The 16,439-nt window shown below is 44.5% G+C and overlaps 1 protein-coding gene across 2 annotated transcripts in view; it reads right to left on the bottom strand.

The window, feature by feature from the left end:
• The window catches only part of xylt2 (xylosyltransferase II), a 338,683-nt gene that overhangs the window by 19,790 nt on the left and 302,454 nt on the right, over nucleotides 1–16,439 (bottom strand). For both annotated transcript variants that reach the window (XM_068057773.1, XM_068057774.1), the window contains exon 10: nucleotides 11,931–12,264. In XM_068057773.1, coding sequence (XP_067913874.1) covers nucleotides 11,931–12,264 — 334 coding nt within the window. The remainder of the gene's footprint in view (nucleotides 1–11,930; nucleotides 12,265–16,439) is intronic.

Here is a 16,439-nt window from a genome sequence, read left to right as displayed (position 1 = left end):
GAGAACCTTAGGGAACTAATTCTCCTGAAAGAATTTTAAAACTCCCGCCCTCCATTAGTAAGAACCCATGTAGAGAACCAGAAGGTTTCAATGGCCAGACAGGCAGTGGAAATTGCTGATGAATATGAGCTTGTGTATAAGCCTAAACCCTTTGTCCAGCACCCCCACAAACCGAGAAAGATAGAAGATGGGAGAGTGAAAGGAAGGCAATTAGTCGGGGACAAGATGGGACAACTGGGAACGCCCCGAGATCTTCTCCTCAGGCCTGAAAGGTGCTGAGGGTGAAAGTGATGTCCGTAAGCCTAAATGTTACCATTGTCACAAGGTGGGACACCTTCATGCAGAATGCTAGAAGTTGCGCGGCAAACCCATGGAGCTTATTGGGGTACACAAATCTAATGCAGTGAAAGGGGCCCTGACCGACAGTACAGCAGATCAGGCTGTAGCATTGACTGCAGCTGTAAGGCCAAATACAAAAACCACTGTGAGTGCGGGGGCTGTGAAGAAGATACCCGAGAGTAAGAGGAAATTCTTGTCAAAAGGAAAAGTAACTCCTTATCCCTCAAGTGAGGTGAGCAAACCTATAGTTATACTTAGGAGCCACCCAAACTCTTTTGCTGGGGAAGGGCATAACATTTCCACCAGACAGTGCACTGAGCACTCACGTTTTAGTGAATGGTATTGGCGGGAGTACATACCCGTACCTTAGTATCGGGTGCACCTATAGCGTGACCTAATGTCTGGAACGGTAACTGTAGGAGTTGTCCATAGTTTGCCAGTAGACGGAATTAACCACTTCTGGGGAATGATTTGGCCGGAGAGAAAGTGGTCGCTTCTTCAGTAGTCATGGAAAAAACAAGTGATGTTCAAGAGACAGAACAGTTGCAGGAAAAGGTTCCAGGAATTTTTCCTTCATGTGCAGTAACCCAAGCAATGGCTAAACAAGTTCAATTGTCAGAGGTAAAATTGTCACCACAGGCAGATGGCCGAATATCTGAAACTTTCTTTGGGCATTTGGAAAATCCAAAGAACATACTTCATAAAATTTCTCTGATCACAGCTCAGCAAACTGATCCAGAGTTAAATAAAGTGGCACAATCAGCTCTAGCGGAAACTGAGGCAAAATGAATTCCAGAAGGCTATTATATTAAAAGTGGGATGCTGATGAGGATGTGGAGACCTTCTCACAGACCTGTGGACGAAGAATGGATGGTAGTTCATCAGATAGTGGTACTGCCAAAATAGCGCTGGGAACTATTAAGGATAGTGCATGAACATTCTATAGCAGGACATGTGGGGATCTGGAAGACCAAATCAACATTTTAACTGGCCAGGTCTTTCCAAGGATGTGGTGCAGTTTTATAAAATGTGCCATACATGCCAGATTGTGGGAAAACCGCAACTTGCCATAAAACCGGCACCTCTAATTCCCACACCAGTTATTGTGGGACCATTTATTAGGGTGTTGGTAGACAGTGTAGGACCCTTACCGAAAACAAAAACGGGACACCAACATATACTCACTATCATGGATATGGCTACTCGGTTCCCAGAGGCCATTCCCTTGAGAACAATTTCTGCTAGGGTAGTGGTAGAGAATTTAACCCAGTTCTTCACTAGATATGGATTACCGATTGAGATCCAATTGGATCAAGGTTCCAATTTTCTGTCTAAAAATTCTGAGGACGTTATGGGCAATTTGGGTATAACACAGCTAAAGTCTTCAGCATAGCACCCACAGACACAAGGAGCTTTAGAAAGGTGCCATCAGACCATCAAAACAATGATCAGGGCATACTGTCATTAATATTCCCTTGATTGGGATAAAGGGCTAGAATTTCTTTTGTTTACCACTAGGAGTTTACCGAATGAATCTCTGGCTTTAGTCCTTTTGAATTAATTTATGGACATGAGATTAGAGATCCTCTAAAACCAATTAAAGAAAGATTTTTGGAAGAGAGGGATGAATCCTCTGTGCTAGATTATGTGCTAGATCCATGTTCCGGAAATTGCTCACGAGAGCTTGCAAAGTGGCTAAGGAACACCTAAAAGCTTCCCAAACAACTATGCAAATATAGACAAACAAGCATGCTCAGACCCGAACATTTCAACCAGGTGATGAAGTGTTAGTAATTAGTTACAATACCGTTGACGAGGAATTCATGGAGTGTATATGGGATAGTTTTCTGGACCAATACGTTGAGGAACCAACTAGAGAACAGGCCATCCTAGACTGGGTATTGTGTAATGAGAAAGGAATAATTGACAATCTAGTTGTGCGAGACCCATTGGGGATGAGAGACCATAATATGATAGAATCCTTCATCAAGATGGAGAGTGACGTAGTTGATTCTAAGACTAGGGTCCTAAATCTTAATAAAGGAAACTACGAAGGTATGAGGCGCGAGTTGGCTATGATGGATTGGGAAACGTTACTTAAAGGGATGATGGTGGATAGGCAATGGCAAACATTCAAAGAGCGCATGGACGAACTGCAACAATTGTTTATTCCTCTCTGGTGCAAAAGTAAAATGGGGAAGGTAGCCAAACCATGGCTTGCAAGGGAAATGAGAGATAGCATTAGATCCAAGGAAGAGGCATACAAATTTGCCAGAAAACACAACAGACCTGAGGATTGGGAGCAGTTTCGAATTCAGCAAAGGAGGACCAAGGGATTAAGAAGGGGAAAATAGCGTATGAGAGTAAGCTTGCGGGGAACATAAAAACTGACTGTAAAATTTTCTACAGGTATATGAAGAGAAAAAGATTGGTGAAGACAAATGTAGGTCCCTTACAGTCAGAAACAGGGGAATTTATTAAGGGGAATAAAGAAATGGCTAACCAACTAAATGCATGCTTTGATTCTGTCTTCACAAAGGAGGACATAAATATCATAGCAGAAATGTTGGGGAACACAGGGTTTAGTGAGAGAGAGGAACTGAAGGAAATCAGTATTAGTAGAGAAATGGTGTTGGGGAAATTGATGGAATTTAAGGCTGATAAATCCCTCGGGGCCTGATAATCTACATCCCAGAGTACTTAAAGAAGTGGCCCTAGAAATAGTGGATGCATTGGTGGTCGTCTTCCAAGATTCTATAGACTCTGGAACAGTTCCTACAGATTGGAGGGTGGCTAATGTAACCCCACTATTTAAAAAGGGAGATAGAGAGAAAACAGGGAATTATAGACCAGTCAGCCTGACGTCGGTAGTGGGGAAAATTCTAGAGTCCATTATCAAAGATTTTATAGCAGAGCACTGGAGAACGCTTGGCAAAAACAGGAAGGCAGATTATTACCTAAACAGCTATAAACTGAGAGAGGGGAATATGCAACGAGACCTGGGTGTTCTCGTACAGGGCCGAATGGCCTACTCCTACTCTCTATGTATCTATGTAAGAGCAAACCTCTGCTGCTTCTGGATTTTACGGTGTCCTCCAAACTACTTCATTTTTTTAACCTGCAACTGACACTGTACACCTCCTGGATTTTCATTCCTATAAAAATTAGTGTGTCCTCCGATACTCTGCCCTCAAACAGCTTTCGGACTTCACTCGCTTAAACTGTCTCCGAACTTGGATTACAACTTGTTGATGTACCATGCTGACTCCACCCTACCAACATCATCATTATCCCACCATGGGACCTCCGACTTTAACTTTGGATTTCTTCCCTTCATCTCCATCTATTTCCTATTTCCCATCTACTGTCAGGATTTTATGTACCCGAATTTTTATATAACCAAACCTATGTAACTTGAGCTTTCTCTGCTCCAGACCCAATTATTCTATTTTTTATATTTCTTTTCTCTTAACCCCTCCTAGACCCCTCTCTTCCATCGTCATGCCTCCTTTAACTTCTCCACTTTCAGGTACTTTGCCCCCCAATTCCCTCCCCAAACTCTTCAGTACTCCTTGACCTTCCTGCTGTCTTGCTGCCATCCGAGGCTCGAGTCCCTCTTGGATAAGCCTGCAGCCTCTGTGCCTTTCTGGACATCCAAAGGGCATCACTGAAGCTCTCAGCGCTGGCTCATTATGAGCAGCAACCCCAGTTGTCCCATCTCACTCTCTAGCCAACCTTCCCGCCCAGCACATCCACTGGGGGCTGCTCCCACTGCTCTCCATCTTCCATGCCCTAACTCTGCCTCCCTCTGTATCCTCCCTGGTAAAAATCCCTCCCCCAATTCACATATAGCTTCACTTCCAAAACCCCAACTGTCGAGCCTTTGGCTGTCCGGTGACCACAACATTTCTACAACTACTGATTTACTCAACTGTACCCTCATGTCCACCTTTGATGCCCTAGTCCCCAATAAAACCATTACTCTCTCTCACTCTAGCCATTTCCCTGGTACGACTCTCATTTCCACTCCCTTAAATCCAAGGGATGCAGACTTAAGTGGATATGGCAGACAACTAGTTTAACCATTGTTACAACTGAGGTGGGAGGAGTGCACTGTTTATTCTAGTCCCACTTCTCCACAGGTCACAACACATATTTAAATGTTCCTACTTAACGATACAGTCAATCATAGATTCTATTTTTCCCAGAATGGAACACGCTAACCAGGTTTCTTTAATGAACAACAAAATTATCAGTTTATAATAAAACAATTCTTAACTAGTAATGAAGTAAAACATAAACACACAGATCAAATTTTTTTAATTTCCCTTTTTACCCTAGTGCCTTCACACTCACACATACACTGGTTAACCGAAAAAATAAAAGGGATTTTTTAAAAAATTCAGAGCCCTGTTACAGACAACAAAAACGCAAGTGCAGATTATTGGTTATTGCAGAAAATAAAAGCTCATGGTGTAGCGGGGCGGGGGGGGGTGGGGGGGGGTAACATTATGACATAGATAGAAGATTGGCTAGCTAACAGGAAACAGAGATTAGGCATAAATGGGTCATTTTCTGGTTGGCAAAATGTAATAAGTGTTGTGCCACAGGGATCTGTGCTGGGGCCTCAACTTTTTACAATTTATATAAATGACTCCCTGCTCAGCATAGTGGGGAAAGTCTTTGCTCGAGTCGCTCTGAACAGGCTCCAGAAGCTGGCCGAGCGCGTCTACCCTGAGGCACAGTGTGGCTTTCGTGCAGAGAGATCGACTATTGACATGCTGTTCTCCCTTCGTCAGATACAGGAGAAATGCCGTGAACAACAGATGCCCCTCTACATTGCTTTCATTGATCTCACCAAAGCCTTTGACCTCGTCAGCAGACGTGGTCTCTTCAGACTACTAGAAAAGATCGGATGTCCACCAAAGCTACTAAATATCATCACCTCATTCCATGACAATATGAAAGGCACAATTCAACATGGTGGCTCCTCATCAGAGCCCTTTCCTATCCTGAGTGGTGTGAAACAGGGCTGTGTTCTCGCACCCACACTTTTTGGGATTTTCTTCTCCCTGCTGCTTTCACATGCGTTCAAATCCTCTGAAGAAGGAATTTTCCTCCACACAAGATCAGGGGGCAGGTTGTTCAACCTTGCCCGTCTAAGAGCGAAGTCCAAAGTACGGAAAGTCCTCATCAGAGAACTCCTCTTTGCTGACGATGCTGCTTTAACATCTCACACTGAAGAATGCCTGCAGAGTCTCATCGACAGGTTTGCGTCTGCCTGCAATGAATTTGGCCTAACCATCAGCCTCAAGAAAACGAACATCATGGGGCAGGATGTCAGAAATGCTCCATCCATCAATATTGGCGACCACGCTCTGGAAGTGGTTCAAGAGTTCACCTACCTAGGCTCAACTATCACCAGTAACCTGTCTCTAGATGCAGAAATCAACAAGCGCATGGGTAAGGCTTCCACTGCTATGTTCAGACTGGCCAAGAGAGTGTGGGAAAATGGCGCACTGACACGGAACACAAAAGTCCGAGTGTATCAGGCCTGTGTCCTCAGTACCTTGCTCTACGGCAGCGAGGCCTGGACAACGTATGCCAGCCAAGAGCGACGTCTCAATTCATTCCATCTTCGCTGCCTTCGGAGAATACTTGGCATCAGGTGGCAGGACTATATCTCCAACACAGAAGTCCTTGAAGCGGCCAACATCCCCAGCTTATACACACTACTGAGTCAGCGGCGCTTGAGATGGCTTGGCCATGTGAGCCGCATGGAAGATGGCAGGATCCCCAAAGACACATTGTATAGCGAGCTCGCCACTGGTATCAGACCCACCGGCCGTCCATGTCTCCGTTATAAAGACGTCTGCAAACGCGACATGAAATCGTGTGACATTGATCACAAGTCGTGGGAGTCAGTTGCCAGCATTCGCCAGAGCTGGCGGGCAGCCATAAAGACAGGGCTAAATTGTGGCGAGTCGAAGAGACTTAGTAGTTGGCAGGAAAAAAGACAGAGGCGCAAGGGGAGAGCCAACTGTGCAACAGCCCCAACAAACAAATTTCTCTGCAGCACCTGTGGAAGAGCCTGTCACTCCAGAATTGGCCTTTATAGCCACTCCAGGCGCTGCTTCACAAACCACTGACCACCTCCAGGCGCGTATCCATTGTCTCTCGAGATAAGGAGGCCCAAAAGAAAGAAAGAAGATGAAGGGACCAAAGGTATGGTTGCTAAATTTGCTGATGACACAAACATATGTAGGAAAGTCAGTTGCGAAGAGGGCATAAGGGGGCTACAAAGGGATATATATAGGTTAAGTGAGTGGGCAAAGATCTGGCAAATGGAGTATAATGTGAGAAAATGTGAAATTGTCCATTTTGGCAGGAAGAATAAAAAAGAAGCATTATCTTAATGGTGAGAGATTGCAGAGCTCTGAGATGCAGAGGGATCTGGATGTTCAAGTGCATGAATCGCAAAGGTTAGTATGAAGGTATAGCACGTAATTAAGAAAACTAATAGAATGTTATCATTTATTGCAAGGGGAATTGAATACAAAATTAGGGAGGTTATGCTTCAGCTATACAGTGCATTGGTGAGACCACATCTGGAGTACTATGTGCTCCTTATTTAAGGAAGGATGTAAATGCGTTGGAAGCAGTTCAGAGAAGGTGTAACTAGACTAATACCTGGAATGGGCGGGTTGTCTTATGAGGAAAGGTTGGACAGGCTAGGCTTGTATCCACTGGAGTTTAGAAGAGTAAGAGGCGATTTGATTGAAACATATAAGGTTCTGAGGGGTCTTGACAGGGTGCATGCGGAAAGGATGTTTCCTCTTGTGGGAGAATTTAGAACTAGGGGTCACTGTTTAAAAATAAGGGGTTGCCCATTTAAGACAGAGATGAGAATTTTTTTCTTTCAGAAGGTCATGAGTCTTTGGAATTCTCTTCATTAAAAAGCAGTGAAAGCAGAGTCTTTGAATATTTCTAAGGCAGAGGTAGATGGATTCTTGATAAGCAAGGGGGTGAAAGATGATTGGGGGCAGGCGGGAATGTAGAGTTGAGGTTACAATCAAATCAGCCATGATCTTACTGAATGGAGGAGCAGACTCGAGGGTCCAAGAGGTCTACTCCTGCTCCTAATTTGTATTACTTGCTCATTTTAGAAGAAAACAGCAGGTGAGATATGTTGTTCCAAAACAGGAATACAGTCTAACTTCCGAGTACGCGTGGACTGAGATCTTTTAGAACAGTTCTTTTCAGGTGGCGATGAGAAGTAATTTAGCATGGTTTTTTCAAAGACAAGAAACAAAATGAATCGGCACAGTGGACTTCACAGGTTCTTTGTGAAATTGCTGGAAAGCGAGCTGGGTTGTGGTCTACTCTTTTTTGGGAATTCTCCACCAGACTTTATCAGCCGCTCAGCCCAGAAGATAAAACACACATTGACATACAACTAAAAAGCTTATGAGTTTTCTGCCCATCTCAGGTGCTCCCTGCTGCTGGGCTTGTCCAATCAAGGGGCGCTTGTCACTTCTTTGCCCCTGTTATCAGGGTTTCTGTTCTATCTTTAACTTGAGTCATGTGACAACCAGCAACATTATTATCAGTCCGGTTACTTCAGTGTCCTCTTGATGGTTCCCTTTTTAAAAAAAAATCTGATCCAACATTTATTCAGTTTGACTATGAATTCCTTTAAAAAAACATTTTTTAACAAAATTTTCGTAACACCTCCATCCTCAGAGGAATGAAACGCAATTTTAAAAACCCTCTGTTCATTCAGATAACTCGAACAAAGTTAGATTCTTAATAAAGCATCTGCAATAGCATTATTTTTGCCTCCAGTGTGGACAGTCTTCAGGTGATAAGGTTGTAATAGTAAACTCCATTGGAATAGTCTGGCATTCTAGTTTTTAAATTGTTCCACAAAGTTTATCACCGTATCAGCCAACTACAATCTTCCAACAGAGTCCCCCAGTTGTTCCAACGAGGAACTGAGTAGGAATCTGTCTTTGTTACTGTATTAACTTTTCTGTAGTCTATACAGAGACTAGTTGAACCATCAGGTTTAGGCATTAATACTACTACTGGTGAACTCCAGCTGCTTTGACTGGGTTCCCTTCGGTGGTTTTCCAGCAGGTATTGGATTTCTGCTTTTACCTGGGCCTGTTTCTGTGGACTTAAGCAATAAGGATGCTGTTTTATAGGAACGGATTCCCCTACATCCACATCATGTGTGGCTAAAGTTGTACATCCTGGCTTATCCCTATAGGCTCTTTTAAATGCTGTGAGTAACCTTGTTAGGTCTTCTCATTGGTCTGCATCTAAGTATGAAAGCATAGTGTCCAATCTCCTTAGCAATTCAGTATTAGCTAACCAATAGTAGGAGGTTCAATTTGAGAATTCTTGAGGCCTCTTTCAGCCTCATCCTCACTATACCTTTCATCCTTCCCCATCCTTACTACCTGACATACCTGTGCTTGCTTATCATCCTCCCGGCGATAATATTGTTTTAACATATTGATATTGTGCAGCCAATTCTTTTTCTGGTAATCTGGTGTGTCAATCAAATAATTTACCTTACCAATTCTTTTGACCACTTTATAGGAACCACTGAACCATCTTTCAATGGTTCATCCTGTAAACGTAAACATAGAAAATAGGAGCAGGAGTCGGCCATTCGGCCCTTCGAGCCTGCTCCGCCATTCATTATGATCATGGCTGATCATCCAACTCAGTAACCTGTTCCCACTTTCCCCCCATATCCTTTGATCCCTTTTGCCCCAAGAGTTATATCTAACTCCTTCTTGAAAACATACAATGTTTTGGCCTCAACTGCTTTCTGTGGTAGCGAATTCCATAGGTTCACCATTCTCTGGGTGAAGAAATTTCTCCTCATTTGAGTCCTGAATGGTTTACCCCATATCCTTAGACTATGACCCCTGGTTCTGGACTCACCCACCATCGGGAACATCCTTCCTGCATCTACCCTGTCAAGTCCTGTTCGAACTTTATAGGTTTCTATGAGATCCCCCCTCACTCTTCTGAACTCCAGCGAATATAATCTTAACCGACTCAATCTCTCCTCATATGTCAGCCCCACCATCCCAGGAATCAGTCTGGTAAACCTTTGCTGCACGACCTCGATAGCAAGAACATCCTTCCTCAGATAAGGAGACCAAAACTGCACACAATATTCCAGGTGCAGCCTCACCAAGGCCCTGTATAATTGCAGCAAGACATCCCTGCTCCTGTACTCGAATCCTCTCGCTATGAAGGCCAACATATCATTTTCCTTTTTTACCGCCTGTTGGACCTGCATGCTTATCTTCAGTGACTGGTGTACAAGAACACCCAGGTTTCGCTGCATATTCCCCTCTCTCAGTTTATAGCCGTTCAGATAATAATTTGCCTTCCTGTTTTTGCTACCAAAATGGATAACCTCACATTTTCCACATTAGACTGCATCTGCCATGCATTAGCCCACTCACTCAACTTGTCCAAATCACCCTGAAGCCTCTCTGCATCCTCCTCACAACTCACCCTCCCACCCAGTTTTGTGTCATCTGCAAATTTCGAGATATTACATTTTGTTCCCTCATCTAAATCATTAACGTACATTGTGAATAGCTGGGGTCCTAGCACGATCCCTGCGGTACCCCACTAGTCACTGTCTGCCATTCAGAAAAACACCCATTTATCCATAATCTTTGTTTCCTGTCTGCCAACTAATTTTCTATCCATCGCAATACACTGCCCCCAATCCCATGCGCTTTAATTTTACATGCTCATCTCTTATGTGGGACTTTGTCGAAAGCCTTCTGAAAGTCCAAATAAACCACATCCACTGGCTCCGCCTCATCAACTCTACTAGTTTCATCCTCGAAGAATTCTAGTAGATTTGTCAAGCATGATTTTCCTTTCGTAAATCCATGCTGACTCTGCCCGATTCTACCACTGTTCTCTAACTGCTCTGCTATAAAATCTTTGATAATGGACTCTAGAATTTTCCCCACTACCGACGTCAGGCTGACTGGTCTATAATTTCCAGCTTTCTCTCTACCTCCCTTTTTAAATAGTGGGGTTACATTAGTTACCCTCCAATCTGTAGGAACTGTTCCAGAGTCTATGGAATCTTGGAAGATGACCACTAATGCATCCACTATTTCTAGGGCCACTTCCTTAAGTACTCTGGGATGCATGCCATCAGGCCCTGGGGATTTATCAGCCTTCAATCCCATCAATTTCCCCAATGCAATTTCTCTACTAATATTGATTTCTTTCAGTTCCTCTCTCTCACTAAGTCATGTGTTCCCCAACATTTCTGGTATAATATTTGTGTCCTCTTTTGTGAAGACAGAACCAAAGTATGCATTTAGTTGGTCAGCCATTTCTTTATTCTCCTGTTTCTGATTGTAAAGGGACCTACATTTGTCTTCACCAATCTTTTTCTCTTCACATACCTATGGAAACTTTTACAGTCAGTTTTTATGTTCCCTGCAAGCTTACTCTTGTACTCTATTTTCCCCTTCTTAATGAATCCCTTGGTCCTCCTTTGCTGAATTCGAAACTGCTCCCAATCCTCAGGTCTGTTGTGTTTTCTGGCAAATTTATATGCCTCTTTCATGTCATAGTGTCATAGAGAGATACAGCACTGAAACAGGCTCTTCGGCCCACCGAGTCCATGCCGACCAACAACCACCCATTTATACTAATCCTACGTTAATCCCATATTCCCTAACACATCCCCACCATTCTCCTACCTACACTAGGGACAATTTACAATGGCCAATTTACCTATCAACCTGCAAGTCTTTGGCTGTGGGAAGAAACTGGAGCACCCGGCAGAAATCCACACAGTCACAGGGAGAACTTGCAAACTCCACACAGGCAGTACCCAGAACCGAACCTGGGTCGCTAGAGCTGTGAGGCGGCAATGCTAACAACTGCACCACCCCCAATCTAATGCTTGGATCTAATGCTATCTCTAATTTTCCTTGTAAGCCATGGTTTAGCTACCTTTCCCGTTTGTGCCAGACAGGAATAAACAGTGCCAGACAGGAATAAACAATTGTTGCAGTTCATCCATGCACACTTTGAATGTTTGCCATTGCCTATCCACTGTCATCCCTTTAAGTAACGTTTCCCAATCCATCATAGCCAACCCGCACCTCATACCTTCGTAGTTTCCTTTATTAAGATTCAGGACCCTAGTCTCAGAATCAACTACGTCACTCTCCATCTTGATGAAGAATTCTATCATATTATGGTCGCTCTTCCCCAAGGGGTCTCGCACCACTAGACTATCTTCAGCCAGATGAGTGAGTTTCTCCCAAATTCCTCTATCGAAACTGTTCATGATTTTCAATACCTCTATTAAATCTCCCCTTAACTTTCTCTGCTGTAAGGAAAACAAACCCAGCTACTCCAGTCCCTCCACATTTTTGAGCTATGTCAAAAAAGGGTATTTTTTAAAACCAGTGTAGCCCAGTCTGGAAAAGAGTGAGCCTGCACTCATTGCTGCCCCGTGCTGGAGAATTTGTGACAGGCAGGCAGATTCCAGCCTCAATGTCATGTAGGATGTAATGTACCTTTTCTGAGCGGCTGCTTCCCGCTGAAGGCCAGAGGGACCACCAGGAACTTGATTTCCGCCAGGAGAACCCACAGATGCAGCACCCGCACAGTCCAGCTCCCAGGCCGCAGTGGCCGGTTTAATGGGGGCTTGTACTGTGTGTATTCGACCTCTGAATCCACCGTAATGTCATAGGACGTCGCAACGATGTAAGTGGGATCAATCCATACCACTGTGGCAGTCATATTACTGCCTTTGGCCCATCTCTGCATGGCGATGGGCTCGTCAAAGGGTGCAATCAAACCACCAAAGTTACGGAACAGTCGCTCCTTGGGGTCCCATTCCGTTCCCACCTAAACAATAAGGGGGAAAGGCAGGGATTAGCTCCACAAATAGCTGCACTCAGAGAATACAAAAATCAAAGCAAAGCATTGCACAATTTTACATCAAGAGCCAAGCACTCCTGCTCCCTCTGCTCTTTCCCACCAATAGGGCTAAGCCCCACCGGCAAGCTACATTTATTTAGCACTTCAAAGTAGTAAAATGTCTAAACATACTGCACAAAAATATGAAATTAAGCCACAAAAATAAATATTAGGGCAGATAATCAAAAGATTGGTTGAACAGGAAGGCTTTAAGGAGCACCATGAAGGAGAGTGTGATGCAGAGAAATTTAGGGATCAATTCCAAACTAATCCCACTGTCCCACACTCTCCCCATAGCCCTGCTTCAATCCCAAACTAATCCCACTGACCCACTCTCTCTCCATGGTCCTGTCTCACTCCCAAACTAATTGCCCTGCATCAGTCTCTTCCCATAGCCCTATATCAATCCCAAACTAATTAAGAACACAAGAAATAGGAGCATAAGTAGACCATATGGCCCAGCAAGCCTGCTCCACCATTCAATATGATCACAGCTGATCTTGGGCTTCAATTCCACTTTGCTGCCCGCTCCCCATATCCTTTGATTCCCTGCAATACCAAAAATCTTATCCATCCCAGCCTTAAATGTATTCAATGATGGAACATTCATAACCCTCTGGGGTAGAGAATTCCAAAGATTCACAACCCTTTCAGTGTAGTAATTTCTCCTCATCTCAGTCCTGAATGATCAACCCCTTATCCTGAGTCTGTGCCCCCGTGTTCTAGATTCCCCAACTAATGGAAACAATCTCTCAGCTTCGATCCTATCAAAACCTTGTATGTCTCAATTAGATTGCCTCTCATTCTTCTAAACTCCAGAGAATATAGGCCCAATTTACTCAGCTTCTCATCAGAGGACAACCCCCTCACCCCAGGGACCAATTTAGTAAATCTTCGCTGCACAGCCTCCAGTGCAAGTATATCCTTTCTTAAATGTGGAGACCAAAACTGCACACAGTACTCCAGGTGCGGTCTTACCAAAGCCCTGTATAATTTTAGTAAGACTTCTTTATTCCTGTACTCCAATCCCCTGGCAATAAAGGCCAACATGCCATTTGCTTCCTAATAGCCTGCTGTACCTGGATGTTAACTTTGTGCGTTCCTTGTATGAGTAAACCCAAGTCTCTCTGAACATCAACGCTTACCAGTTTCACACTTTTAAAAAAATATTCTGCTTTTCTATTTTACAACTAAAGTGAACAACTTCACACTTCCCTGCATTATACTCCATTTGCCATCTTGTTTCCCATTCACTTCACCTGTCTATATCTCTTTGCAGCCTCTCTACGTCCTCCCCGCAGCTTACCTTTCCACCGAGCTTTGTATCATCAGCAAACTTAGATACATTACTTTCTGTCTCTTCATCCAAGTCATTAATCTCGAATGTAAATATGTGAGGCACCAGCACTGATCCTTGCGGCACTCCACGATTCACTACCAGCCGACCTGAAAATGCCCCATTTATGCCCACACTCTGGTTCCTGTCTGTTAACCAATCCTCTATCCACGCTGATATATTACCACCAACACCAGGAGCAGTTATCTTGCCTATTCTCACTATCCCACTCTCTCCCCATAGCCCTGTATCAATCCTAAACTAATCTCACTGTCTCACATCCCTTCCCATAATCCTGTCCCAATCCAAAACTAATCCCACTGTCTCATGTCCCTTCCCATAATCCTGTCCCAATCCAAAACTAATCCCACTGCCCCGCTCTCTCCCCATAGCCCTGTATCAATACAAGACTAATCCCTGTATCTCCCTGTTTCAAATATTGATCCAATTTTCCATTAAAAAATGAAATTCTCTTGACTAAGCCTTCCCTGTGACAAACATTCCATGCTCCAACAACCCTCTCAGTAAAGAAATTACTCTTAACCCCTCCTCACTCTCAGTGACAATTGTGAACTGCTGACCCTTCCTCACTGATTGCATATCTAATCTTTCCCTGGTCAACATTAAACTCAGTCACCAACCTGAAACGTTAACTCTATTTCTTTCTCCACAGATGCTGCCAGACCTGCTGAGTATTTCCAGCATTTTCTGCTTTTATTTCAGACTTCCAGCATCTGCAGTATTTTGCTTTTGCTTCTGCAAGATGCGAAGGAGAGGGAGAGATAGAGCCAAGGGGAACGAGACAGGGTGGGTTGGGGGTGGGGAGGAGAGAGAGGCGCAGAAGGGGGAGAAGAATGGGAGAGAGAGATGGGGGAGAAAGAGAGATAGAGACAAGCGGGGAAAGACAGGGGGAGAGAAGCGCAGGGGGAGACACAGACAAGGGAAGAGAGAGAGCTAGAGACGGGGGAGAGATGGGGGACAGAGAGAGATAGAGACATCGGGGAGGGAGAGAGAGAAACAGATGGGGGAGAAAGAGAGAGAGAGATAGATACAGTGATAGACAGAGAGAGCTAGAGACATGGGGAGGCGAGACGGGGGAGAGAGAGAGAGAGATAGAGACCGGGTTTGGGAGGGGGGGGCATAGAGAGAGAGAGAGAGAGACGGAGATGGGGAGAGAGAGAGATTGGGGGTGGGGGAGTGAGAAGGGAAGAGAAAAAGAGAGATGAGAAAGATAGACGGGGAGAGAGAGATAGAGACAGGGTGGAGGACAGAGATGGTGGAGAGAGAGATAGAGACAAGGGGTGAGAGATGGGGAGAGAGAGAGAGACGGAGAGAAGAGACACAAGGGGAGATAGAAAGAGTTAAGGGGAGAGAGACAGGAAGAGAGAGACAGAGAAAGAGAGATGAGGGGAGAGACATAGAGATGAGGGGGGAGAGAGATAGATGACGGAAAGGAGAGAGACGAGGGGAGAGACAAGAGAAAGACGAGGGAGAGACAGACAGAGAGAGATGAGGGGGAGAAAGATGAGGAGAGAGAGAGAGACAAAGGAAGGGAAAGAGAGATGGAGACATGACAGAGTGAGTGGCAAGGGAGAGAGATGAGAGGAAGGAGAGATAGAGATGAGGGGAGAGAGACTGTGGGAGAGAGAGAGAGATATGGACAAGGAAAGAGAAAGAAAGACGAATGGGAGAGAGAACATAAGAAATAGGAGGAGTAGGCCATTCGGCCATTTGAGCCTGCTCCATCATTTAATAAGATCATGACTGATCTGATTGTGCCCTTAACTCCACTTTCCTGTCTGCCCTCCCCTTAACCGTTGACTCCCTTGTAGATCAAAAATCTGTCTCACTCAGCCCTGAATATATTCAATGACTCAGCCTTCAATGCTCTCTGAGGCAGAGAATTCCAAAGATTAACAACTCTCTGAGAGAAGAAATTCCTCCTCCATTCCATCGTAAAAGGGAGACTCTTTATTCGGAAACTGTGCCCCCTAGTTCTAGATTCCCCCCATGAGGGGAAACATCCTCTGAACATCTACCCTGTCCAGCTCCTCAGAATCTTATATGTTTCAATAAGATCATCTCTCATTCTTCTAAACCCCAATGAGTATCGGCTCAACCTGCTCCACCTTTCCTCATAAGACAGCCCCTTCATCCCAGAAATCAGCCTTCTCTGAACTGTCTCCAAAGCAAGTATATTCCTCCCAAAGTAAGGACACCAAGACTGTACTCAGTACTCTAGGTGTGGTTTCACCAATACCCTGTTCATGTTGTAGCAAGACTTCCCTACTTTTATACTCCATTCCCCTTTCAATAAAGGCCAACATTCTTTTTTTTTTAGAGATACAGCACTAAAACAGGCCCTTCGGCCCACCGAGTCTGTGCCGACCATCAACCACCCATGTTTACTAATCCTACACTAATCCCATATTCTTACTACGTCCCCACCTGTCCCTATATTCCCCTACCACCGACCTATACTAGGGGCAATTTATAATGGCCAATTTACCTATCAACCTGCAAGTCTTTGGCTCTGTGGGAGGAAACTGGAGCACCCGGCGAAAACCCACGCAGACACAGGGAGAACTTGCAAACTCCACACAGGCAGTACCCAGAATTGAACCCCGGTCGCTGGAGCTGTGAGGCTGCGGTGCTAACCATATTCCATATGCATTTCTAATTATTTGCTGTACCTGCAGGTGATTTTTTTGTGATTCATGTATGAGGACACCCAGATTCCTCTGTACCGCAGCATTCTGCAGTCTCT

This window comes from Heterodontus francisci, chromosome 26, assembly GCF_036365525.1.
Source record: "Heterodontus francisci isolate sHetFra1 chromosome 26, sHetFra1.hap1, whole genome shotgun sequence".
NCBI lineage: Eukaryota > Metazoa > Chordata > Chondrichthyes > Heterodontiformes > Heterodontidae > Heterodontus > Heterodontus francisci.
This window is presented reverse-complemented; position numbering and strand designations above follow the sequence as displayed.